This window comes from Phyllobates terribilis, unplaced genomic scaffold (assembly GCF_046119375.1).
Source record: "Phyllobates terribilis strain yellow unplaced genomic scaffold, ASM4611937v1 Scaffold_7__3_contigs__length_470593459, whole genome shotgun sequence".
NCBI classification, from domain to species: domain Eukaryota; kingdom Metazoa; phylum Chordata; class Amphibia; order Anura; family Dendrobatidae; genus Phyllobates; species Phyllobates terribilis.
In genome coordinates this window covers 255,735,170-255,756,812 of record NW_027362767.1, presented here as the reverse complement: position 1 = coordinate 255,756,812, position 21,643 = coordinate 255,735,170, and the positions used below count along the sequence as shown (strand labels likewise).

General features: G+C 48.3%; 2 protein-coding genes across 5 annotated transcripts; one reads left to right on the top strand and one right to left on the bottom strand.

Annotated features, from left to right (window-relative positions):
- Positions 1 to 84: 84 nt before the first annotated feature.
- LOC141154433 (deoxyribonuclease-1-like 1) lies at positions 85 to 13,727 on the bottom strand. Of its 3 annotated transcripts, none has more exons than XM_073640357.1 (10): positions 13,588 to 13,727; positions 12,037 to 12,182; positions 10,171 to 10,324; positions 9,942 to 10,030; positions 9,787 to 9,867; positions 9,104 to 9,216; positions 8,887 to 8,999; positions 8,476 to 8,633; positions 1,217 to 1,307; positions 85 to 1,036 (listed from the first exon to the last, which is right to left on the bottom strand). In XM_073640357.1, the coding sequence occupies exons 3-10, from the start codon at positions 10,306 to 10,308 to the stop codon at positions 899 to 901; spliced, it is 921 nt and encodes a 306-aa protein (XP_073496458.1). In that variant the 5' UTR covers positions 10,309 to 10,324; positions 12,037 to 12,182; positions 13,588 to 13,727; the 3' UTR covers positions 85 to 898. The 3 variants fall into 3 exon arrangements, with proteins under 3 accessions (XP_073496458.1, XP_073496459.1, XP_073496460.1); XM_073640358.1 differs by having other exon boundaries at positions 12,048 to 12,182; XM_073640359.1 differs by lacking the exons at positions 12,037 to 12,182; positions 13,588 to 13,727 and adding an exon at positions 10,758 to 10,870.
- LOC141154432 (mitochondrial carnitine/acylcarnitine carrier protein-like) lies at positions 10,468 to 21,585 on the top strand. 2 transcript variants are annotated; one of them, XM_073640354.1, is made up of 9 exons: positions 10,468 to 10,931; positions 12,060 to 12,152; positions 16,265 to 16,392; positions 16,727 to 16,817; positions 16,970 to 17,087; positions 18,800 to 18,872; positions 18,998 to 19,107; positions 19,436 to 19,557; positions 19,744 to 21,582. In XM_073640354.1, exons 1-9 carry the CDS (start codon positions 10,644 to 10,646, stop codon positions 19,804 to 19,806), a joined length of 1,086 nt encoding a protein of 361 aa, XP_073496455.1. In that variant the 5' UTR covers positions 10,468 to 10,643; the 3' UTR covers positions 19,807 to 21,582. The 2 variants fall into 2 exon arrangements, with proteins under 2 accessions (XP_073496455.1, XP_073496456.1); XM_073640355.1 differs by lacking the exon at positions 12,060 to 12,152 and having other exon boundaries at positions 19,744 to 21,585.
- Positions 21,586 to 21,643: the final 58 nt, after the last annotated feature.

Here is a 21,643-nt window from a genome sequence, read left to right as displayed (position 1 = left end):
ATTAAGTCCAGGCGAGCAGGGAATTCCACGTATTGCCCCGTGAATCATCGACCTGTGATATAAAGTAGCGAGACGCTGCACATGTACAGTATAAAAAGGATTTAATGCAAAAATGGTCAGTACATACATAGAGATAAAGCAGGACCTGGATCAGTACCTGCCACCAGCTAATAACATTATTATAATGCCTCATGATGCCATACAAAGGTGGAGAGACACTAACACGAGCGCACGGAGCGAGAGTTACCAAAAGTGTCACGAGGACTGAGCACAATAATTCTCAGGGCACGAGAGCTGGGATTAATCTCCTCTGGTGTGTTTCAGGTTTCTGCCACCAGAGGGCATTAGAGTACAAGAAAGTGGCACCATCTGGCGGCACAGTGATGTGACACCGCAGGTGTCATTGTCAGGGGGGTGTAGGTTGGGATCTACCCTGTATCAAGCACTAGGAGAGAAATGTCAGTCGCAGATATATAGACGATAACATAATTATCCCTGAGTGGTACAGAAGAGGAGGCAGAGAGGTAGAGATCGCGGAGCTTAACCCTTTCCTGCAAAAAAAACCCCAGTAAGCCCAGTGGGGCAGTTACACAAGCTTTGGTGGCCGTGGTCGGACACAGACAGAAGGGGCCCCTGTGCAACAACAGTATATGAGCTGCTGTGTAGTGGTAGTGGCCCTTTACTTCTTGGGCCCCTGAGAGGCTGCACAGTTTGCACCAATAGTATGTCCGCCCCTGGAGCCCGGGCACGTGACGAGGGGCATATAAGCCAAGGTCAGCCACCTGGGGGCAGTCACTCAGGTCTTTGATGCCTTTTCTTTGTCTTTACGGCAGGTCGCCCTCTTGGCGTTGCCCCGGCTCCTGAATTTGGGTAATTCATCCCTGGTGCAGGATCGTCACTACTGACTTCTGGAAAGTTCATGAATCCACAGGAGGCTGGGAATAATGAGCGAGAGTGATGGAAGGAGAGTCCGGCAGCCGCCCAGAACCAGGTACAGATCCATCTCCACTGGGTAGTGGTCGCTGACTTTCAGGGCCTGCGAGAACAGAACATACCAGGGTTGCCCAGGATAAATCAGTCTATCCATCTATGACAGGGGGCGCTGCGGGACCTCCGACCAGGGTATTAGCCACCAGATCCCTATATACTACAGATCATTCAAGATATGTATGCTGGGGACCCGGATGACGTCTGTGTCCTCCACATTGGATCGTACCTCCACTTCACTGAGGTGCAGCTCCTTCGTGAAGTTGTAAGTTCCGGACGACTTCACCAAATCCATTACATCCTGTCCATAAACCACGATCCTAAAAGGCAGAGGCAAAAAGAAGGACACTTAATACTGGTCCCTTTAAAGGGTTGTCCATTAGACAATGTGTAATACGTTCTTGTATGCCACAGAAGGTGCCATAACTGTCTATGGGTGAGGGTCCCAGAGGTAGGACCCTCGCCTATCTCCAGAACAGGGGTGCCATGAATGTCTATGGGTGAAGGTCCCAGAGGTAGAACCCTCGCCTATCTCCAGAACAGGGGTGCCATAAATGTCTATGGGTGAAGGTCCCAGAGGTAGGACCCTCGCCTATCTCCAGAACAGGGGTGCCATGAATGTCTATGGGTGAAGGTCCCAGAGGTAGGACCCTCGCCTATCTCCAGAACAGGGGTGCCATAAATGTCTATGGCTGAAGGTCCCAGAGGTAGGACCCTCGCCTATCTCCAGAACAGGGGTGCCATGAATGTCTATGGGTGAAGGTCCCAGAGGTAGGACCCTCGCCTATCTCCAGAACAGGGGTGCCATAAATGTCTATGGGTGAAGGTCCCAGAGGTAGGACCCTCGCCTATCTCCAGAACAGGGGTGCCATAAATGTCTATGGGTGAGGGTCCCAGAGGTAGGACCCTCGCCTATCTCCAGAACAGGGGTGCCATAAATGTCTATGGGTGAGGGTCCCAGAGGTAGGACCCTCGCCTATCTCCAGAACAGGGGTGCCATAAATGTCTATGGGTGAGGGTCCCAGAGGTAGGACCTTCGCCTATCTCCAGAACAGGGGTGCCATAAATGTCTATGGATAAGGGTCCCAGAGGTAGGACCCTTGCCTATCTCCAGAACAGGTGTCCCCAGCCCCATCACACAGCTGCTGTGAATGGAGGGGTGGCAACACACATGCGGCTCCTTCCATTCACTTCAATAAGAATTGAAACCAGCAAAGTAAGCCATCCATGGCCATTTTCAGAACTCCCATCAAAGTGAATGGAGAGAGCCGCCTACGTGCAGCCGTCACTACATCCACCGAGGTCGGGTCTGTTCTAGAAATGGGAGAATCTATCAGAACTAGCCTTTAAAGGGGTCCCCTAAAAATAATAATGTCACAAGACATCCCGACATTGTGATCCTCAGGGATCAGCCACAGTCGGCCTGGGAGGAACCTGGAGGAATTTATGGGTCTGTACATATTTTACATGAGAATGTATAAATCTGCGTAATGTATGTGTGTGTATGTGTATGTGCATGTATGTATTTTATATTTGTGTAAGGTGTATTATATTCACGTATATGTACATATTTTATGTATATATGTGCGTAATGTGTGTATGTACTTATTTTATATGTGTTTAATGTATGTGTACAGTATAGGTACGTTTATTATGTAGATATACATTTATATCTACGTATTTCATATGTTTGTGTAATGTGCATATATATTTGTATGTCCCTATTTTGTGTGTTTAATATATATATATGTACATGTAAGTATTTTATGTGTATATGCAAGTACCCATTTTATATATTTATGTGTAACTAGATGGTGGCCCGATTCTAATGCATCGGGTATTCTAGAATAGGTATGCGGCCGGCAACTGCGACCAATCAGCAAAGCGGTGTTTAAATTTGGCGGCAATATCGGTGATTGGTTGCGGGCGGAGGCCGCGACCAATCAGCGAACCGTGTTAGTGAGGACTGGAGAGCGTGTTTAAATTCGGCGCCAAAATTGCTGATTAGTCGCGACGGCGACCAATCAGCACAGGGGTGTTTAAATTTGGCGCCAAAATCGCTGATTGGTCGCGGCCGGCCACCCGCGACCAATCAGCAAAGCGGTGTTTAAATTTGGCGCCAATGATGCTGATTGGTCGCAGCCTGCGAACGCGACCAATCAGCAGAGCGGTGTTTAAATTTGGCGCCAAAATCGCTGATTGGTCGCGGCCAATCAGCAGAGCGGTGTTTAAATTTGGCGCCAAAATCGCTGATTGGTCGCGGCCGGCCACCGCGACGAATCAGCAAATCGGTGCGACGAATCATCGCCGCTGACCTCCGTGCGGCAGATGAGCCGCTAACGGCCGCCATCTTGTTCTGAAATCCCGCGTCACTGATTGGCCGCGGCCGGACCAATCAGCGACGCGGGATTTCCTGGACAGACAGACGGGATAAGACAATTATATATATTAGATGTGTATATGTATGTGCATGTACGTATTTTAGATTTTGTAACGTGTATCATTCATATATACACATTTTATGTATGTGTGCGCAGTGTATATACATGTGTAAGTACCTATTTTATGTGTGTTTAATGTGCATGTGTACAATATGTACTGTATATGTGCATAATGTGTATATAAATGTCTACGTAAGTATTTCATATGTGTGTGTAATGTGAATATGTTATGGGGATGTCAGTATTTTAATGTTTGTTATCTGTATGTATTTTATGAATGTGTGTGAAATGTGTCATACATAAGTATGTAAGTATTTTATAAATGTATAATGTGTATATGTATGTACAGTGGCATGTAAAAGTTTGGGCACCCCTTGTCAAAATTACTGTTCTTGTGAACAATTAAGCAAGTTGAAGATAAGATGAAATGATCTCTAAAAGGGCTAAAGTTAAAGATGACACATTTCCTTTGTATTTTAGGCAAAAAATATGTATATATTGTCATCTTTTACATTTTAAAAATTACCATGAGGTAAATGGGTTGATGCAAAAGTTTGGGCACCCTGCATGGTTAGTACCTAGTAGCACCCCCTTCTGAAAGTATCTTTCAATTCTTGTTTGCGGGATTTTCATCCATTCTTCTTTGGAAATTCTTCCAGTTCTGTGAGATTCCTGGGGGGGTCTTGCATGCACTGCTATTTTGAGGTCTAGCCACAGATTTTCAATGATGTTCAGATCCGGGAACTGTGAGGGCCATTGTAAAACCTTCAGCTTGCGCATTTTGAGGTCGTCTATTGTGGATTTTGACGTGTTTAGGATAATTATCCATTTGTAGAAGCCATCCTCTTTTCAACTTCAGCTTTTTACAGGTGGTGTTATGTTTACATCAAGAATTTGTTTAAATGTCATTGAATCCATTCTTCCCTCTACCCGTGAAATGTTCCCTGTGCCAATGGCTGCAATCTTTATGAAGGTCTTTTGTAGTCAAGCGGGGTTCTGATTTGCCTCTCTAGCAATCCTACAAGCAGCTCTCACTGAAATTTTGGTTGGTCTTCCAGTCCTTATCTTGACCTCCACGGTTTCTGGTAACTGCCATTTCTTAATTACATTTCTAACTGAGGAAAGGGCAACTTGAAAACGCTTTGCTATCTGTTTATAGCCTTCTCCTGCTTTGTGGGCCTCCACCATTTTCTGAAAGCTGGGTTTTTATAAAGCTTGGAAATTTGCATCACCTGGCCTTTCCTAACAAATGATGGTGAACAAGCCATAACCCTAACAGGCTATTTAAGGTCTGAAACCTTGGTCAAAGTTATCTGAGTACACAAATCTCCAAGGGTGCCCAAACTTTTGCATCAGCCCATTTTCCTTTTTGTAATTTTTAAAAAGTAAAAAATGACAATAATAAATATATATTATTTTTTTTCTTTTTTTTTTTTCTTTTAATAAAATACAAAGTAAATGTGTCATATTTAACTTTAGGCCTTTTAGAGATCATTTCATCTTCAACTTGCTTAACTGTTGACAGTAGCAGTAATTTTGACCAGGGGTGCCAAAACTTTTACACGCCACTGTATATGGACAGTGGGTGTGCGTAATGTGTATGTACATTTTATATATATATATATATATACATACATACACACACATACATACAGTTGTGCTCAAAAGTTTACATACCTCGGCAGAATTTTTCCTCTCTTCGCCTTGTTTCAGAGAATATGAATGATACCAAAAAAAATTTCTCCACTCATGGTTATTGGATGGGTGAAGCCATTTATTGTCAAACTACTGTGTTTTCTCTTTTTAAATCTTAATGACAACAAAAAACATCCAAATGACCCTGATCAAAAGTTCACATACCCCAGTTCTTAATACCGTGTATTGCCCCCTCTAACATCAATGACAGCTTGAAGTCTTTTGTGGTAGTTGTGGATGAGGTTCTTTATTTTCTTGGATGGTAAAGCTGCCCATTCTTCTTGGCAAAAAGCCTCCAGTTCCTGTAAATTCCTGGGCTGTCCAGCATGAACTGCGCGCTTGAGATCTCCCCAGAGTGGCTCAATGATATTGAGGTCAGGAGACTGAGATGGCCACTCCAGAACCTTCACTTTGTTCTTCTGTAGCCAATGACAGGTCAACTTGGCCTTGTGTTTTGGATCGTTGTCATGTTGGAACATCCAAGTACGTCCCATGCGCAGCTTCCGGGCTGATGAGTGCAAATTTGCCTTCAGTATTTACTGATAACATGCTGCATTCATCTTTCCTTCAACTTTTACCACATTTCCTGTGCTTTTGTAGCTCACACATCCCCAAAACATCAGCAATCCACCTCCATGCTTTACTGTAGGAATGGTGTTCCTTTCATCATAGGCCTTGTTGACCTCTCTCCAAATGTAACGTTTATGGTTGTGGCCAAAAGGTACAATTTTGGTCTCATCACTCCAAATTACCTTGTTCCAGAAGTTTTGAGGCTTGTCTCTGTGCTGTTTGGCGTATTGTAGGTGAGATACTTTGTGGCATTTGCGCAGTAAAGGCTTTCTTCTGGCGACTCGACCATGCAGCCCATTTTTCTTCAAGTGTCTCTTTATTGCGCATCTTGAAACAGCCACACTGCTAGTTTTCAGAGAGTCCTGAATTTCAGCTGATGTTATTTGTGGGTTTTTCTTTGCATACCGAACAATTTTACTGGCAGTTGTGGCCAAAAGTTTTGTTGGTCTACCTGACCGTGGTTTGGTTTTTACAGAGCCCCTGATTTTCCATTTGTTAATCACAGTTTGAACGCTGCTGACTGGCATTATCAATTCCTTGGATATTTTTTTGTATCCCTTTCTTGTGTTATACAGTTCACCTACCTTGTCCCGTAGAGCCATTGACAATTCTTTTGCTTTCCCCATGACTCACAATCCAGAAACGTCAGTGGCGGGATGAAAGATGCAAGAGTCTGTCTTGATCCCAGAAACTCACTCAGCTTTTATGCACATACACTGATTACAAGCAAACAGGTCACCGGTGAGGATGTTACCTTTAGTAGCCATTCAAACCCATTTGTGTCAAATTTTGTGCATGTTATCAGGCCAAAATCACCAGCATATGTGAACTTCTGATCAGGGTAATTTGGATGTTTTTAGTTGTCATTAAGATTTTAAAAGAGAAAACACAGTAGTTTGACAATAAATGGCTTCACCCAAAAAATAACCATGAGTGGAGAAAAAGTTTTTTTGTTATCATTCATATTCTTTGAAACAAGGCCAAGAAAGCAAAAATTCTGCCGGGGTATGTAAACTTTTGAGCGAAACTGTATATACAATGCATTGTGAAAGTATTTGGCCCCCTTGAACTTTTCTACCTTTTACCACATTTGTGGCTTCAAACTTAAAGATATAAAATTCTTTTTTTTTGGGAAGAATCAACAAGTGGGACACAATTGTGAAGTGGAATGAAATTTATTGGATATTTTAAACTTTTTTAACAAATTAAAAACTGAAAAGTGGGGTGTGCAATATTATTTGGCCCCTTTACTTTCAGTGCAGCAAACTCACTCCAGAAGTTCAGTGCGGATCTCTGAATGATCCAATGTTGTCCTAAATGACTGGTAATGATACATAGAATCCACCTGTGTGTAATCAAGTCTCCTATAAATGCACCTGCTCTGTGATAGTCTCAGGGTTCTGTTTCAAGTGCAGAGAGCATCATGAAGACCAAGGAACACACCAGGCAGGTCCGAGATACTGTGGTGGCGAAGTTTAAAGCTGGATTTGAATACTAAAAGATTTCCCAAGTTTTAAACATTTCAAGGAGCACTGTGCAAGCGATCATATTGAAATGGAAGGAGTATCAGACCACTGCAAATCTACCAAGACCCGGCCGTCCCTCTAAACTTTCATCTCAAACAAAGAGAAGACTGATGAGAGATGCAGCCAAAAGGCCCATGATCACTCTGGATGAACTGCAGAGATCTACAGCTGAGGTGGGAGAGTCTGTCCATAGGACAACAATCAGTCGTACACTGCACAAATCTGGCCTTTATGGAAGAGTGGCAAGAAGAAAGCCATTTCTCAAAGATATCCATAAAAAGTCTCGTTTGAAGTTTGCCACGAGCCACCTGTGAGACACACTAAACATGTGGAATAAGGTGCTCTGGTCTGATGAAAACAAAATCAAACTTTTTGGCCACAATGCGAAACGATATGTTTGGCTTAAAAGCAACACAGCTCATCACCTTCAAAACACCATCCCCACTGTCAAACATGGTGGTGGCAGCATCATGATTTGGGCCTGTTTTTCTTCAGCAGGGACAGGGAAGATGGTTAAAATTGATGGGAAGATGGACGGAGCCAAATACAGGACCATTCTGGAAGAAAACCTGTTGGAGTCTGCAAAAGACTGAGACTGGGACGGAGATTTATCTTCCAGCAAGACAATGATCGCAAACATAAAGCAAAATCTACAATGGAATGGTTCAAAAATAAACGTATCCAGGTGTTAGACTGACCAAGTCAAAGTCCAGACCTGAATCCAATCGAGAATCTGTGGAAAGAGCTGAAAATTGCTGTTCACAAACGCCCTCCATCCAACCTCAATGAGCTCGAGCTGTTTTGCAAGAAAGAATGGGCAAGAATTTCAGCCTCTCGACGTGCAAAACTGATAGAGACATACCCCAAGCGACTTGCAGCTGTAATCGCAGCAAAAGGTTGCTCTACAAAGTATTAACTCAAGGGGGCCGAATAATATTGCACGCCCCACTTTTCAGTTTTTAATTTGTTAAAAAAGTTTAAAATATCCAATAAATTTCGTTCCTCTTCACGATTGTGTCCCACTTGTTGATTCTTCCCAAAAAATTTAAAATTTTATATCTTCATGTTTGAAGCCAGAAATGTGGCAAAAGGTAGAAAAGTTCAAGGGGGCCAAATACTTTCACAATGCACTGTATATATACACATGTGTGTGTATTGTGTTTATTCATCTGCACGTATGTATCGTACATATGCTTGTGCATGGCACAGGGGTCCTTTGCTGTGCGTGTCCGCCCCCGGTGTAGTGATCCCCTCACCTGTCGTACGCGCAAATGGTGCTCTCTTTCACCGTGGTGTCGGTGCTGTCACTAATCAGCCAGTGGCAGTCTCGGTCTGTGTATAAACGGAGGGACTTTGTCTTCTTCTTGGACAGGTACTTGCAGCCGGCGTTAAAGTCTCCCATTAAAATAATGTTCTGTTGAGAATTAATAGTAAAGTCTAAACCTATTGATCTGTGAAAACAATGGAGCAATGAAGAGAACGACACGATGGAACCTAGAAGTATCGACTATGGGGATAAGACATCGATGGGAGTGACGTTATTCACCGATTTCATACGAGGAGGACAAAGCCGGAGTCCGGCTGTTAGAATGTCACGACTCAGCTCCCTACACACACCAATAATAGGTCATGAATATAAAGGATCTGGACAACCCCTTTAAGCCTACCTTACAGCTCCAGCGCTTTCGGACGTCCATGAAGACGTTATAAAGAGCTTCAAGTTCGGTGCCAGCTTTTTCTGGTTCTGTGTGCTGCGGGATTATGACCAGATCCTGCAGATCTACAGAGAGAGAAGCGTTACAGCCCTCCCGCAGCCGCTGATCCCTGTGATCTATACACGTGATGAGTGAAGGTGCGACGTCTCGGCTCATCCCGATCACTGACCTGTCGACTCCAGAGCGAAGCGAACGATGTACGGTTCTCGGGCGAACACGTCAGGAGCGGCTGGATCATCATCTGGATATTTGTACTGATCGGTCACCGAGATCTTGAATGACCTACGAGGGGATATCCTCAAAATATCAGCGTGGTGCAGGGAGCTGGGCACGACTCCATCCATCTCATGTGTATGGGGCCTCCTGACTCTCCCGGACATTAGCAAGGACGGGGTCGCTAGATTACAACGGTCTGATACTTCTGTTCTCAGGGAGAGAAGCCGCGGTCATAGTGGTCTAGTAGCGGCTGACTCCCTCCTTCTACACATGCACACTGGGCTGAAGTGAGCATGCATGTGTATGGCGGGCGGATACATGTCCTCATAAACCTTTGTGAACACCTTCACAACCACATTTTTTAAATCCAAATTAATTTAAAAAAATCAACTCTGCAATAGATCTCAGAACACAACTGACATTTTTGTGTCTTCATCACCATGGTAACAGACTACAAACAAGTTCCGTGTAGTCTGAGCTTCCAGTCACATGTATGATCAGTAGGACAGTAATAGGGAGAGGACCTAGGACGGAGGTGTCAGACTGCACAGAATTTGCTTGTTGTCTGTTGCCAAGAAGACACATAGGTCTGCACTGGAGCTGCGTACAGGAAACGGGATCTCTCTTAGCACTCACTTGTATATGAAGACGTATTGTTCTGTGTAGGACTTGCGCCCTAGCGGAGGGCTGTTCACAGCCAAGTACAAGTCCTCTGGCCTGTGCGGAGAAAGAAAGGGTTAACACAAGCCTGACATTTCCCAACTCTGCTTCTTACCCATGAACCTCCTCACCTGTTGAGGGCAGCCATAAGTTTGGACATGGCGATTCCCTTGGCGTCATGTACTTCTTGCAGCAGGAAGATGTCACATCGCCGGATGATCTGTGCAGATAACATGAGAACTAAGGGCAAAAATCTCGCATCCTATGGGTGAAACTGCCCGCGTGCGGGTCCAATCACCTCTCCGCCCACTGAAGTCCCGTTTTAGTCTTTGAATCAGACCCCCCCCCCCCCCTTCTTACCTTGACCACAGCGTTCAGGATATCGTTATTGGCGGCTTTTTTCTCCCCGAAGTGGTGGCCATTGAAAGCGCAGATCCTGAAGGGCCACACGCAGGGCCACACGGTGCAGAGGACGAGGAAGTGGCACCAGCTGCCCATGATCGTCTAGAGGTCCCTATAATACAGAGGACTCACGGTCATCACTTCTGTACAAGCCTGGCGCTGAGAACTGCTGCAGTTCTGTTCTTCTGTGTCGGGGACTCTGTACAGGTTGTACAGTAATCATTTTGCTTCATTTATGGACTTTAACCTGTTTGGCGAAAGCTCTGTACAGCAGTGCAAACAGCCACACAGCCCCGGGGAGCTCACTGAGAAGACCGAGCACGCTTCTACATCAGCTGCGGCCCCCCGGACTACACACAACGGCATCTGCCGCTCCACAACACACAACCAATATGCTCATACACAGCTGGTAGCACGTCCCTCGGGGCCACATGCACCAGGACTCCCCAGCTAGCACACCCTGCACGCTATCAGCATCCTCCACCATCAGCGTGGTGTCTCCGGAGAGCTCGCTTATCTGCAATCCCCCTTGTGTCATCTCTCACACCCAGTGGCGGCAACCTCTCGGAGACACAGGCAGTCAGCAGGAGCTCACTGAAGTCACATACATGACCTCCGAGCATGGAAGTCACCCGCTGGCCTACGTCAAGCACTTTGTGTCTGGAGGTGTGGGAGGTGTGTGCCTCACCCTGGCCGGACAGCCCATGGACACCGTCAAGGTGAGTGCCAAGATGGGAACATATCCTTTTACCCCATGTCACCCGGCTCCGTTCCCTGCTCCATAGCTTAGTCCTATTTATGTTAATGGAGCTGCAATAACAGACACAACCCACAGACAAGGGAGGCGCTGTTTTTCAATCCTGGACAATCCCTAAGTCCTATGTTGAATTCATTGCAATGTCTGATCAATGGCAGGCGGCACATAGTCACACATCACTGCGGCCCACCTTATAGTACTTACCCCCGTACTGCAGCTATAAGAAGCACAGGCAGACATGGAGGGACTTGTGTCTTATCTCAGCTCTTGAAGTGTCATTATCAGCCAAAAACACACGTCTGCCCACCGCCAACCAAGTAATAAATAATGGCGCGCCGACCTCCCAACCAAGTGTTCATTCATTCCCATCTCAAAGTGTCACCATATGGGTGGGACATAAGACGAGATACCCCTTTCATCGTTATATAAAAGAAAACTTTGGAATTTCTTCAACTACTTTGAAGACGTCTGCTTGCAGTCAGTGAATAGGAGCACGGGTTTAGAGCCAATACTTGAGGTCAGGATAGAGATCGCTGCGGTTGTGGGTAAAATATGAAGTGTATGGGGCTAAGACTAAGAGTGTACACAGGGAAGAGCTCCTGACGAATCATACGGATCTATTCATCTGAAGGAGGCCAAAAATAAGTGTCCTTTTGACCTTCGGTTGGCCTGTGAACCATAAAAAAGGCACTTTTTCTTATACATGGGACCCCATGGGTGATATATCCCACTACCTACCATATAGAGGGATATGCTGCCCATTTGTGTACGGTGAACAAAAGCCATTGGTGTGACCAGGGTGTTGGGTGTTTGTGGCCTCTAATCATCTAACAATGATCCCATTCACTGACAGCAAACAGGAATTGAAACAAAGCGCATGAGAGTTTCATTATATAAGGACAGAGGTTTATAAGCAGGAGTCGCTCCTCTGGTGCCAGGAGGAACCCGGGAGATTCCCTTGTAATTCTGTACAGGAAGCGATTGCCGTGTTAGGAATAAATTAGGGAATTGCTATATCTGCGACAGTCAAATCAGATGAGATATCGCCCCAACCTGTCCCCATTTACCTGTGTAATACCTGTGTGTCCAGGTGAATCTACAGATCCAGGCTCGGCCGGCGGGAGGACAGAAGCCGCAGTATGTCAGCACCGGGGATTGTTTTCGCAAGATCCTCTCCCAACAGGTGAATATGGCCGAGAGACCACAGGGCAACCTAGGAAGAGGGGGCCGAGATGAGTGATACTGAGAGATATAGGCATAGCTCGGAGACCACCACCGTGCGCACCCGCTGTGCAGGGAACTTCAGCACACTTCCACTAGAGTGCACCTGGCTCCAGTTCTCTGCACAGCAGGGGGCACCAGGAGCGCAGCTCTGCCAGGAACACAGTGGGGGATCAACAGCGCTAAATCACTGCTGCAGCCCCCTTTAGTGCTTGTGCACACATCAATTCTTTCAGCGTTTTTACAGCTGTTTTCCCCCATTGAGATGAGAATGGGTTACCACCAAAGAGGTGAAACATGCATACATTCTGTGACAGCTTCAGGCCATAGTCCTCCATGCAGAAAAAAAAAATAAGTTACAAGTGAACATACCCTAAATATAAATATCCCAGAAATCAGAACCCCACTCATCATTTCCCAGAAGAGAGGGATGTCTAAGTGCACAAGGAGGAGCAGATGGCACCAAGTGACACGGAAGATCAGCTGTGCCGCCCCCCGCCTGTGTGTGCACGGAGGGGCCGCTGATCCTGTGCATGGCCGCTGGGCGCAGATAATCTGGATGATAAATAGACATACTATATAGATGGAAGAATAATCTTTTGGCCAACAGTTATGAACCTGATCCTCCCATGAAATCACCCGAAAGGCAAGTTATGGCGGATCAGCTTAAAGCCTATGTTATATTGGATGTATGTGTAAATTATTAATCGGACCTAAAAGTGCACGTTATTTCCTAAGGGCAGAGATGAGCGGATCCCAGACTTTCCCCAGGTGTCAAGGAAGCAAAAGGATCGGGGAACAGCGATCCCAGCATGCCCATTTCAGACCCTGCCGTATTGTGGGACAGCGATCCCAGCATGCCCATGTCAGACCCTACCGTTCTGACATTATGTAGTAAAATGATTTATGCATTTCCAAGTAGAGCTGTGGAGAGGAGTCCAGCGAGTACATGTGACACGGACAGGATTGGGACACTAATCCTTAGCCGCATAATGGCGTGCTGGTGGCTTAGCGACCCCATCCCTCCTGACAGCTGAATCCTGTGTGTCTGGCGTTCATGGGGTATTTGTCGTGTGCTGCAAATCTGCTCACAGGGAAATCCAACCAAAGCAATCCTCAGAATCAGAAGTCATGGGATCAGCAGAGTCCCTGACATCACTTTCCAGAAAGTCAGGGCCGTGTCCTTTAGGAATCACTCGTTTTCTGGGCTGAGGTCAATGGCAGAGTTGGCATCTCTTATTTGCACTTATAAGAGACGGAGGGTAACAGAGGGGACGCTGCCATACAGTGCAGAATACACAGGGTGACACAGCGGTGCCTGACGATATAGGACACTACAGGGGGCACTATACCGAGACATTCACAGGCAGTATATCCGCTGGCTTCCTGCAGCTTACCTCAAAATCCCGAGCCCCAGTCTGCGCTCTGCTCCCTCCCTCCGCTGTATATGACTCACTGAGTAGTGACATAGGAGCTCGCACCCCCTCGTCCCAGACAGCAAGCCCACGGTATGACGCTGGGCGGGATCTGCAGGAGGAAGGAGACCGAGATCAGTTCCCTTTTAAAACATAACACTCGGCATATGGACAAGATTACCATGTAATATAGGATCGCCGTACACAGGCCTGATGTGCACAGACGGACGCATCCCCACACACGGGTCTGATGTGCACAGACGGACGGACGGACGGATCCCCACACACGGGTCTGATGCGCACAGACGGACCGATTTCCACACACACAGGTCTGATGTCCACAGACGGACTGATCCCTACACACAGGTCTGATGTGCACAGACGGACGGGATCCCCCCACACACAGGCCTGATGTGCACAGACGGCCGCGTCCCCACACACGGTTCTGATGTGCACAGACGGACGGTCCCCCCCACATACGGGTCTGATGCGCACAGACGGCCAGATCCCCACACACGGGTCTGATGCGCACAGACGGACGGATCCCCACACACGGGTCTGATGCGCACAGACGGACGGATCCCCACACACAGGTCTGATGTGTACAGATGGCTGGATCCCCACACATGGCCGGATCCCCACACACAGGTCTGATGTGCGCAGACGGCCGGATCCCCACACACGGGTGTGATGTGCACAGACGGACGGATCCCCACACACGGGTCTGATGCGCACAGACGGACGGATCCCCACACACAGGTCTGATGTGTACAGATGGCTGGATCCCCACACATGGCCGGATCCCCACACACAGGTCTGATGTGCACAGACGGCCGGATCCCCACACACGGGTGTGATGTGCACAGACGGCCGGATCCCCACACACAGGTCTGATGTGCACAGACGGCCGGATCCCCAAACACGGGTCTGATGTGCACAGACGGCCGTATCCCCACACACGGGTATGATGGGCACAGACGGACGGATCCCCACACACGGGTATGATGGGCACAGACGGCCGGATCCCCACACACGGGTCTGATGCACACAGACGAACCGATCCTCACACACAGGTCTGATGTGCACAGACAGCTGGATCCCCACACACAGGTCTGATGTGCACAGACGGACGGACGGATCCCCACACACGGGTCTGATGCGCACAGACGGACCGATTTCCACACACAGGTCTGATGTGCACAGACGGCCGGATATTCACACACGGCCGGATCCCCACACACGGGTCTGATGTGCGCAGACGGACGGATAGCCACACACAGGCCTGATGCGCACAGACGGCCAGATCTCCACACACGGGTCTGATGTGCACAGACGGCTGGATCCCCAAACATGGCCGGATCCCCACACACAGGTCTGATGTGCGCAGACGGACGGACGGATCCCCACACACAGGTCTGATGTGCACAGACGGACGGACGGATCCCCACACACAGGCCTGATGTGCGCAGACGGACGGATAGCCACACACAGGCCTGATGCGCACAGACGGCCAGATCTGCACACACGGGTCTGATGCGCACAGACGGACCGATCCCCACACATAGGTCTGATGTGCACAGACGGCTGGATCTCCACACATGGCCGGATCCCCACACACAGGTCTGATGTGCGCAGACGAACGGACGGATCCCCACACACGGGTCTGATGCGCACAGACGGACCGATTTCCACACACAGGTCTGATGTGCACAGACGGCCGGATCCCCACACACGGGTCTGATGTGCGCAGACGGACGGATAGCCACACACAGGCCTGATGCGCACAGACGGCCAGATCTGCACACACGGGTCTGATGCGCACAGACGGACCGATCCCCACACATAGGTCTGATGTGCACAGACGGCTGGATCCCCACACATGGCCGGATCCCCACACACAGGTCTGATGTGCGCAGACGGACGGACGGATCCCCACACACAGGTCTGATGTGCACAGACGGACGGACGGATCCCCCCACACAGGCCTGATGCGCACAGACGGCCAGATCCCCACACACGGGTCTACTGCGCAGGTAATTTTTTTAATGGAAAGAACATGAAACGATTATATTCTCTGGTTGAGGACATCCGTGGTTTCTTCTTTTCATGGACATTGCCTTGAACGGAGACATTGCTCACTCAAGTCAATGGGATTATGAAAAAAACTGAACAGCACACGGACGCCATCTACAAATATATGAAAATTTGATTTAAAAAAAACAATCTGTTATCGTCATGCAGAATAAAAACCTGACATTATGGCAATACACAAGAATAAAATCCAGACAAAAATGGGCAAAAAAGTGAGAAAAAGATAACACAAAAATAAAAATACAGCATTTTTGCAAACAAGAAAATGAGTGAAATTACTCAGTTTGTATCTACACATTAAAAACATTTAGCAAAATGCTGCTTTTGTGCAGAGATAGAAATCGTCTTCTCGGATGTCTCTCTGTTCCCCGGCTAAATCAGCGCCCGGCCTGATCCCTAATAATATATATCGGCTCCTATCATGAACAGGCTGCAGCCGTATGCTTTATACCCCCAGTACGGAGAATTTGGGAGGAGTGTAGCCCGATGTTTGCCCCCGTACTTACTCTCCATACCAAGCAGCTGTGTCTGGAGTGTAACCTCACAATTGTTTCCTTTCCTCCATCAGGGACTTTGGGGTCTTTATAAAGGGATGGGGGCCCCTCTGGCTGGAGTGACCCCAATAATGGCAATGACGTTTTTTGGCTTCAGTCTGGGGAAGAAGCTACAACAGAAACAGCCCCAACAAATACTGAGGTGAGATTGCAGATTTCCTAATGATTTCATCCAGACAGTTTTTAGTTAAATCCATTTCTGGGAAAGCTGGGTGACCAGCTTTCCTACCCATTCAGTGGTAATGCAGGATATCCGGGCTGCCGACACTGGATAAACTGGATGACAACCAATATCCTCACGTGTTGCACCTGACTTTCCGAGACTTCTGAGCGGCCAGCTTTCCTAACCATGCAGTGGTAATGCAGGATATGCGGGCTGACGACACTGGGAAAGCTAAAAAATAAGAAATAATCTGTTATCTTACACTGATGTCTGATTTTTTTATATTTTATTTTCTCTGATGCCTCCACCCCAGACCGCACCAGGTGTTCTCGGCGGGGATGCTGGCAGGACTGTGCGCTGCCATAATCGTAGTACCTGCTGAAAGGATCAAGTGCCTGCTGCAGGTAACGTATACAAGTCCTGCAGATCCTGATCCTACATCAGTGGTGTACAAGATGGCAGGGCATGCTGGGAGTTGTAGTTTTGCTACAGCTGGCACACCACTGAGCTACATGATCAGCTGTGCCCAAACCATCCCCTTCTCTCTCGTTTTCAGGCTCAGGCGAACAGTTCACTGAAGAGATATTCGGGGCCTGTAGACTGTGCCAGGCAGCTGTTCCAGGAGCAGGGTATCCGAAGCTTGTACAGGGGTGCTGTACTTACCCTCCTGAGAGGTAGCTACCAACATGTTGAAATAATATGCTTTTCATTAGGGACCTCTGGTCCATGCAGATTTTAATGGGCACCAAGCAGCGCGCCACTATTCCTGAAGCTTATCTAAATGTAAAATGAGCATGTAAGGAGGTATTCTCATCTCCTAAGGTGAGGCAATAGCACAAGATACACCAATACTGTACGATCGGTGGGGAAGATGGAGATCCTAAGGATGAAGGGCCACACAACTGGCTGTCTCCCCTTTGCTTTATTCACTGCACTGTAGCACTTGCTGTGCAGGGAGCTGCAGCCAGGGCCTGTGCCAGTGAATGGGGGTAGCGGCAGTCAGACCACCACTGATCATAAAGTGACCATATATCCTAGCACTATGCAATCACTTTACTAAATGGGACCACCCTTTAATTATTGCACCAAGCAGATGGCTCCAGGACTGGGACCTGCACAGCAATGATCCACTGCGGAGGGTAAGGGGGAACCTGTGATATGGAAAGGGCATTCCTAATCCAAACAACCATTGTAAGGGAAACGTTGACCACACCAAACAACTTTAGGTGGGTCCACCAGAATACCCTATATGCACTATGACCCCCAAATCTCCTCTGGCGGATGATGTTGGGGCACAGATGGATTGTGAATTTAATACTTTTAGGGAAAAGTAAATACTGCAGCCATTCCTCTCTTCCTCCCAAAAGCCCAACCCCTGAAGATGCAGCGCTGGGGCACACAGCCAAGAGGACGCTCTGACCCCCCGACAGTATGCTTGTCTCCACTTGCTAGATAGTAGTAGGGCATGGCTTCTTGCTGTCAGTGTGGGTGTTTGTCTGTTTTGCAAATTAGTGTATAGGTGTGGAACGGGGAGGGGGGAGCCTAAAGCCAAATCCAGATGTCCAAGACTGGACCACAGTGCACAGACCGGCCACGGGTGAGGCTGTCAGTTCAAGTAGGGAGACCCACGGATAGTCCATGATTCGTCATCCGTACTCAGACCGTGATATATGGACGTCCGAATTCCACCTAAGAATGAGACCAAAATGTGCTAAATGCATGTGGCAAGCAATACCCTCATGATTTGGGCTTTACACTGAGCCGCCATTTGTCACATGTGGCACAGCTCGGTCCTGTGTATTCAGGTGCACCGTCTGGTCTCATCCTAAAAGAAGTTGCTAAATGTAAACTAGTATAAACTGCTGGGAGAGCCGATGAGGGGCCACAGTAACTGCTCTTCCTAGGCCACATCTGGACCTCCATCATTTAGCTGGAGTGGAAAAAAGTCTGAGTGCCCCTGGAGGACCCATCATATCTATACGTTTATTTTGGTGGACACCATGCAATGCCTCATGTTGCCAATGGCAGCGCTGCAGGGGAACCGAACACTTGCTGCTAGGTTCTCCACCGATCATAACAATTAAGCTATGGTCACACTATCAGTATTTCTCATCAGTATGTGTAAGCCAAAACCAGGAGTGGAGCAATCAGAGGAAAAGTATAATAGAAACACGTAGCCACTTCTGTATTTATCACCCACTCCTGGTTTTGTATTACAAATACTGATGTAAAATACTGACCAAATACTGAATGTGTGAATGTGGGCTTATAGTGATCCTGTCTACCAAAAGAGGAGAGCGGAACATGGAGCATCCCTTTAATAAAATGTCATAAATGTCTGTTAGAAACGGGAATGTCCCTTTAACAAGTTACTTTCCTCATTAAGATATCCCAGCCACCGGCATGTATTTTATGAGCTATGAATGGATGAAGGATAAAATGACACCAGACAGAGGAAGGTAAGCAGTGGTGATGTAGATACATTGGTATATGGATCCCGGGTGGGAGAATGAGGGCAGTAGTCCTATAATACAAAGTATAGCTGACTCTATACTACATCGCTCACCACCCTCTTCTTCCACAGCGCCCGTGACCTCACCGTTGCACGGATCCTCCTGGCCGGAGGAATGGCCGGCATCTGCAACTGGGTAGTGGCCATTCCTATGGATGTGCTCAAGTCACGTTTCCAGACAGGTGAATAGAGCGACTCCAATTAATTATTTTCCGGTCTGATTCTGTATGAGGGGTTCCCACCGAGGAGGACTCCAGCCATTATTACATGACCAGCCATTCGTCTGGATGACCATGATGTAATACCACATTTCCCCTGTAGTAGCCACTGCAAGGAAACTGCCTGGGCAGCCATGATACCCCGGGGACGATCAGCTGATTGGGGATGTGATCGGAAAGTGATTATCTCTGTCGGGATCCCTTTAAGCCTTAGCTGCACAATACAGAAAAAAAACAGCACAGGACGAGGTGACATTGTCTCTATCTAATGCCTTCTACCGTCTTATTGCAGCTCCTGACAGCCGGTACCGGGGTGTCCTGGATGTCATCAGAGAAGTCTTGCGAGATGAGGGACCCCGAGGACTGTACAAGGGGTTCACAGCGGCCATGTTACGAGCCTTCCCAGCCAACGCGGTGAGTGCAGAAGCTGAAAGATACAGACAGCCAAATCAGTGAATCCTTCCAGTCCTGTAGTTCTGGGATTATATTAGTGAACCCGGCAGCTCTGGATGAACACAGTTGAAATAACCAACACTAGTCTATGGGGGCAAAACACGGAGATTCCCAGCTCAGTTTATTTTGGTTATTTTTATCTTTCAGGCTTGTTTTCTTGGATTTGAGGCTTCTATGAAGTTCTTACATTGGATGATACCAGACATGTGAAACCCTGAAACCTGCCAAAACTGTGCGTCACCCCAAGACCAGAGCTCTACGTGCGTGCGTCACCCCAAGACCAGAGCTCTAAGTGCGTGCGTCACCCCAAGACCAGAGCTCTAAGTGCGTGCGTCACCCCAAGACCAGAGCTCTAAGTGCGTGCGTCACCCCAAGACCAGAGCTCTAAGTGCGTGCGTCACCCCAAGACCAGAGCTCTAAGTGCGTGCGTCACCCCAAGACCAGAGCTCTACGTGCGTGCGTCACCCCAAGACCAGAGCTCTACGTGCGTGCGTCACCCCAAGACCAGAGCTCTACGTGCGTACGTCACCCCAAGACCAGAGCTCTACGTGCGTGCGTCACCCCAAGACCAGAGCTCTACGTGCGTGCGTCACCCCAAGACCAGAGCTCTACGTGCGTGCGTCACCCCAAGACCAGAGCTCTACGTGCGTGCGTCACCCCAAGACCAGAGCTCTACGTGCGTGCGTCACCCCAAGACCAGAGCTCTACGTGCGTACGTCACCCCAAGACCAGAGCTCTACGTGCGTGCGTCACCCCAAGACCAGAGCTCTACGTGCGTGCGTCACCCCAAGACCAGAGCTCTACGTGCGTGCGTCACCCCAAGACCAGAGCTCTACGTGCGTGCGTCACCCCAAGACCAGAGCTCTACGTGCGTGCGTCACCCCAAGACCAGAGCTCTACGTGCGTGCGTCACCCCAAGACCAGAGCTCTACGTGCGTGCGTCACCCCAAGACCAGAGCTCTACGTGCGTACGTCACCCCAAGACCAGAGCTCTACGTGCGTACGTCACCCTAAGACCAGAGCTCTACGTGCGTGCGTCACCCCAAGACCAGAGCTCTACGTGCGTGCGTCACCCCAAGACCAGAGATCTACGTGCGTGCGTCACCACAAGACCAGAGCTCTACGTACACGCGGATCATATACATGACTTTCTAATAAATGGCGCTGGCAGGACTGTGAGCAGCCATAATCATAGTACCTGCTGAAATGATCAAGTGCCGGCTGCAGGTAACGTACACAAGTCCTGCGGATCCTGATCCTACATCAGTGGTGTGCAAGATGTCAGGGCATGCTGGGAGTTGTAGTTTTCCAACAGCTGGCACGCCACTGGGCTACGCTGGATGATTCCAGAAGTGTGACACTTGAAACCGGGCAAAACTGTGAAGCACCCCAAGACCAAAGCTCAGCGTACACGCGGATCATATAAATGACTTTCTAATAAATGGCGCTGTCGTCTCCCTGTGCCGTATTCAGGCCGGTGCAGGAAGGACATTTCCAGAATCACCTACGGTGTCTTCTTATCTAATAGGATCCTGCACTGCACAAGTCGGGGTGGTGGCCCTATGATCAATGCCAGGGGCTGTTCACACTGGGCGGATATACAGCAGGTTATAGAGTATTATGGTAGCAGCGTTGCGGATAAGATCTCATCTACAATATGTGGTGCATGCAGCACGTCACCGCAGAGCTTCACTATCTCACTCTGCTACATAAGGCAAAATCTTCTGCAATTCCGCAACAAAATCTGTGAAAAATCCTTGGAGGAATTTTGCAAAAAATGTGAACGTAGCCTAAAGCCGCGATCAGACGGGCGTATTTCACGGTTTATATACAGCCTGTAATGCCTGCTCTCCCACCCCAAACTTACGTCATATCTCTCGGGGCACTGCAGGCCTGTAGGTGGACCGCCAGGGCGCTGCAGGTCTGTACGTGGACCACCAGGGCGCTGCAGGCCTGTACATGGACCGCTGGGGCGCTGCAGGCCTTGTACGTGGACCGCCGGGGCGCTGCAGGCCTGTACGTGGACCGCCGGGGCGCTGCAGGCCTG

Coding starts and splice junctions, on each gene's coding strand:
- LOC141154433 (XM_073640357.1), bottom strand. CDS start 10,308: ATGGGCAGCTGGTGCCACTTCCTCGTCCTCTGCACCGTGTGGCCCTGC. Junction 9,868..9,941: donor CTTATGGCTGCCCTCAACAG/GTGAGGAGGTTC, acceptor TTCTCCGCACAG/GCCAGAGGACTTGTACTTGG. Junction 1,308..8,475: donor ACCATTTGCGCGTACGACAG/GTGAGGGGATCA, acceptor TCTGCCTTTTAG/GATCGTGGTTTATGGACAGG.
- LOC141154432 (XM_073640354.1), top strand. CDS start 10,644: ATGCACCAGGACTCCCCAGCTAGCACACCCTGCACGCTATCAGCATCC. Junction 16,393..16,726: donor CAGCCCCAACAAATACTGAG/GTGAGATTGCAG, acceptor CCTCCACCCCAG/ACCGCACCAGGTGTTCTCGG. Junction 17,088..18,799: donor TGTACTTACCCTCCTGAGAG/GTAGCTACCAAC, acceptor TTCCTCATTAAG/ATATCCCAGCCACCGGCATG.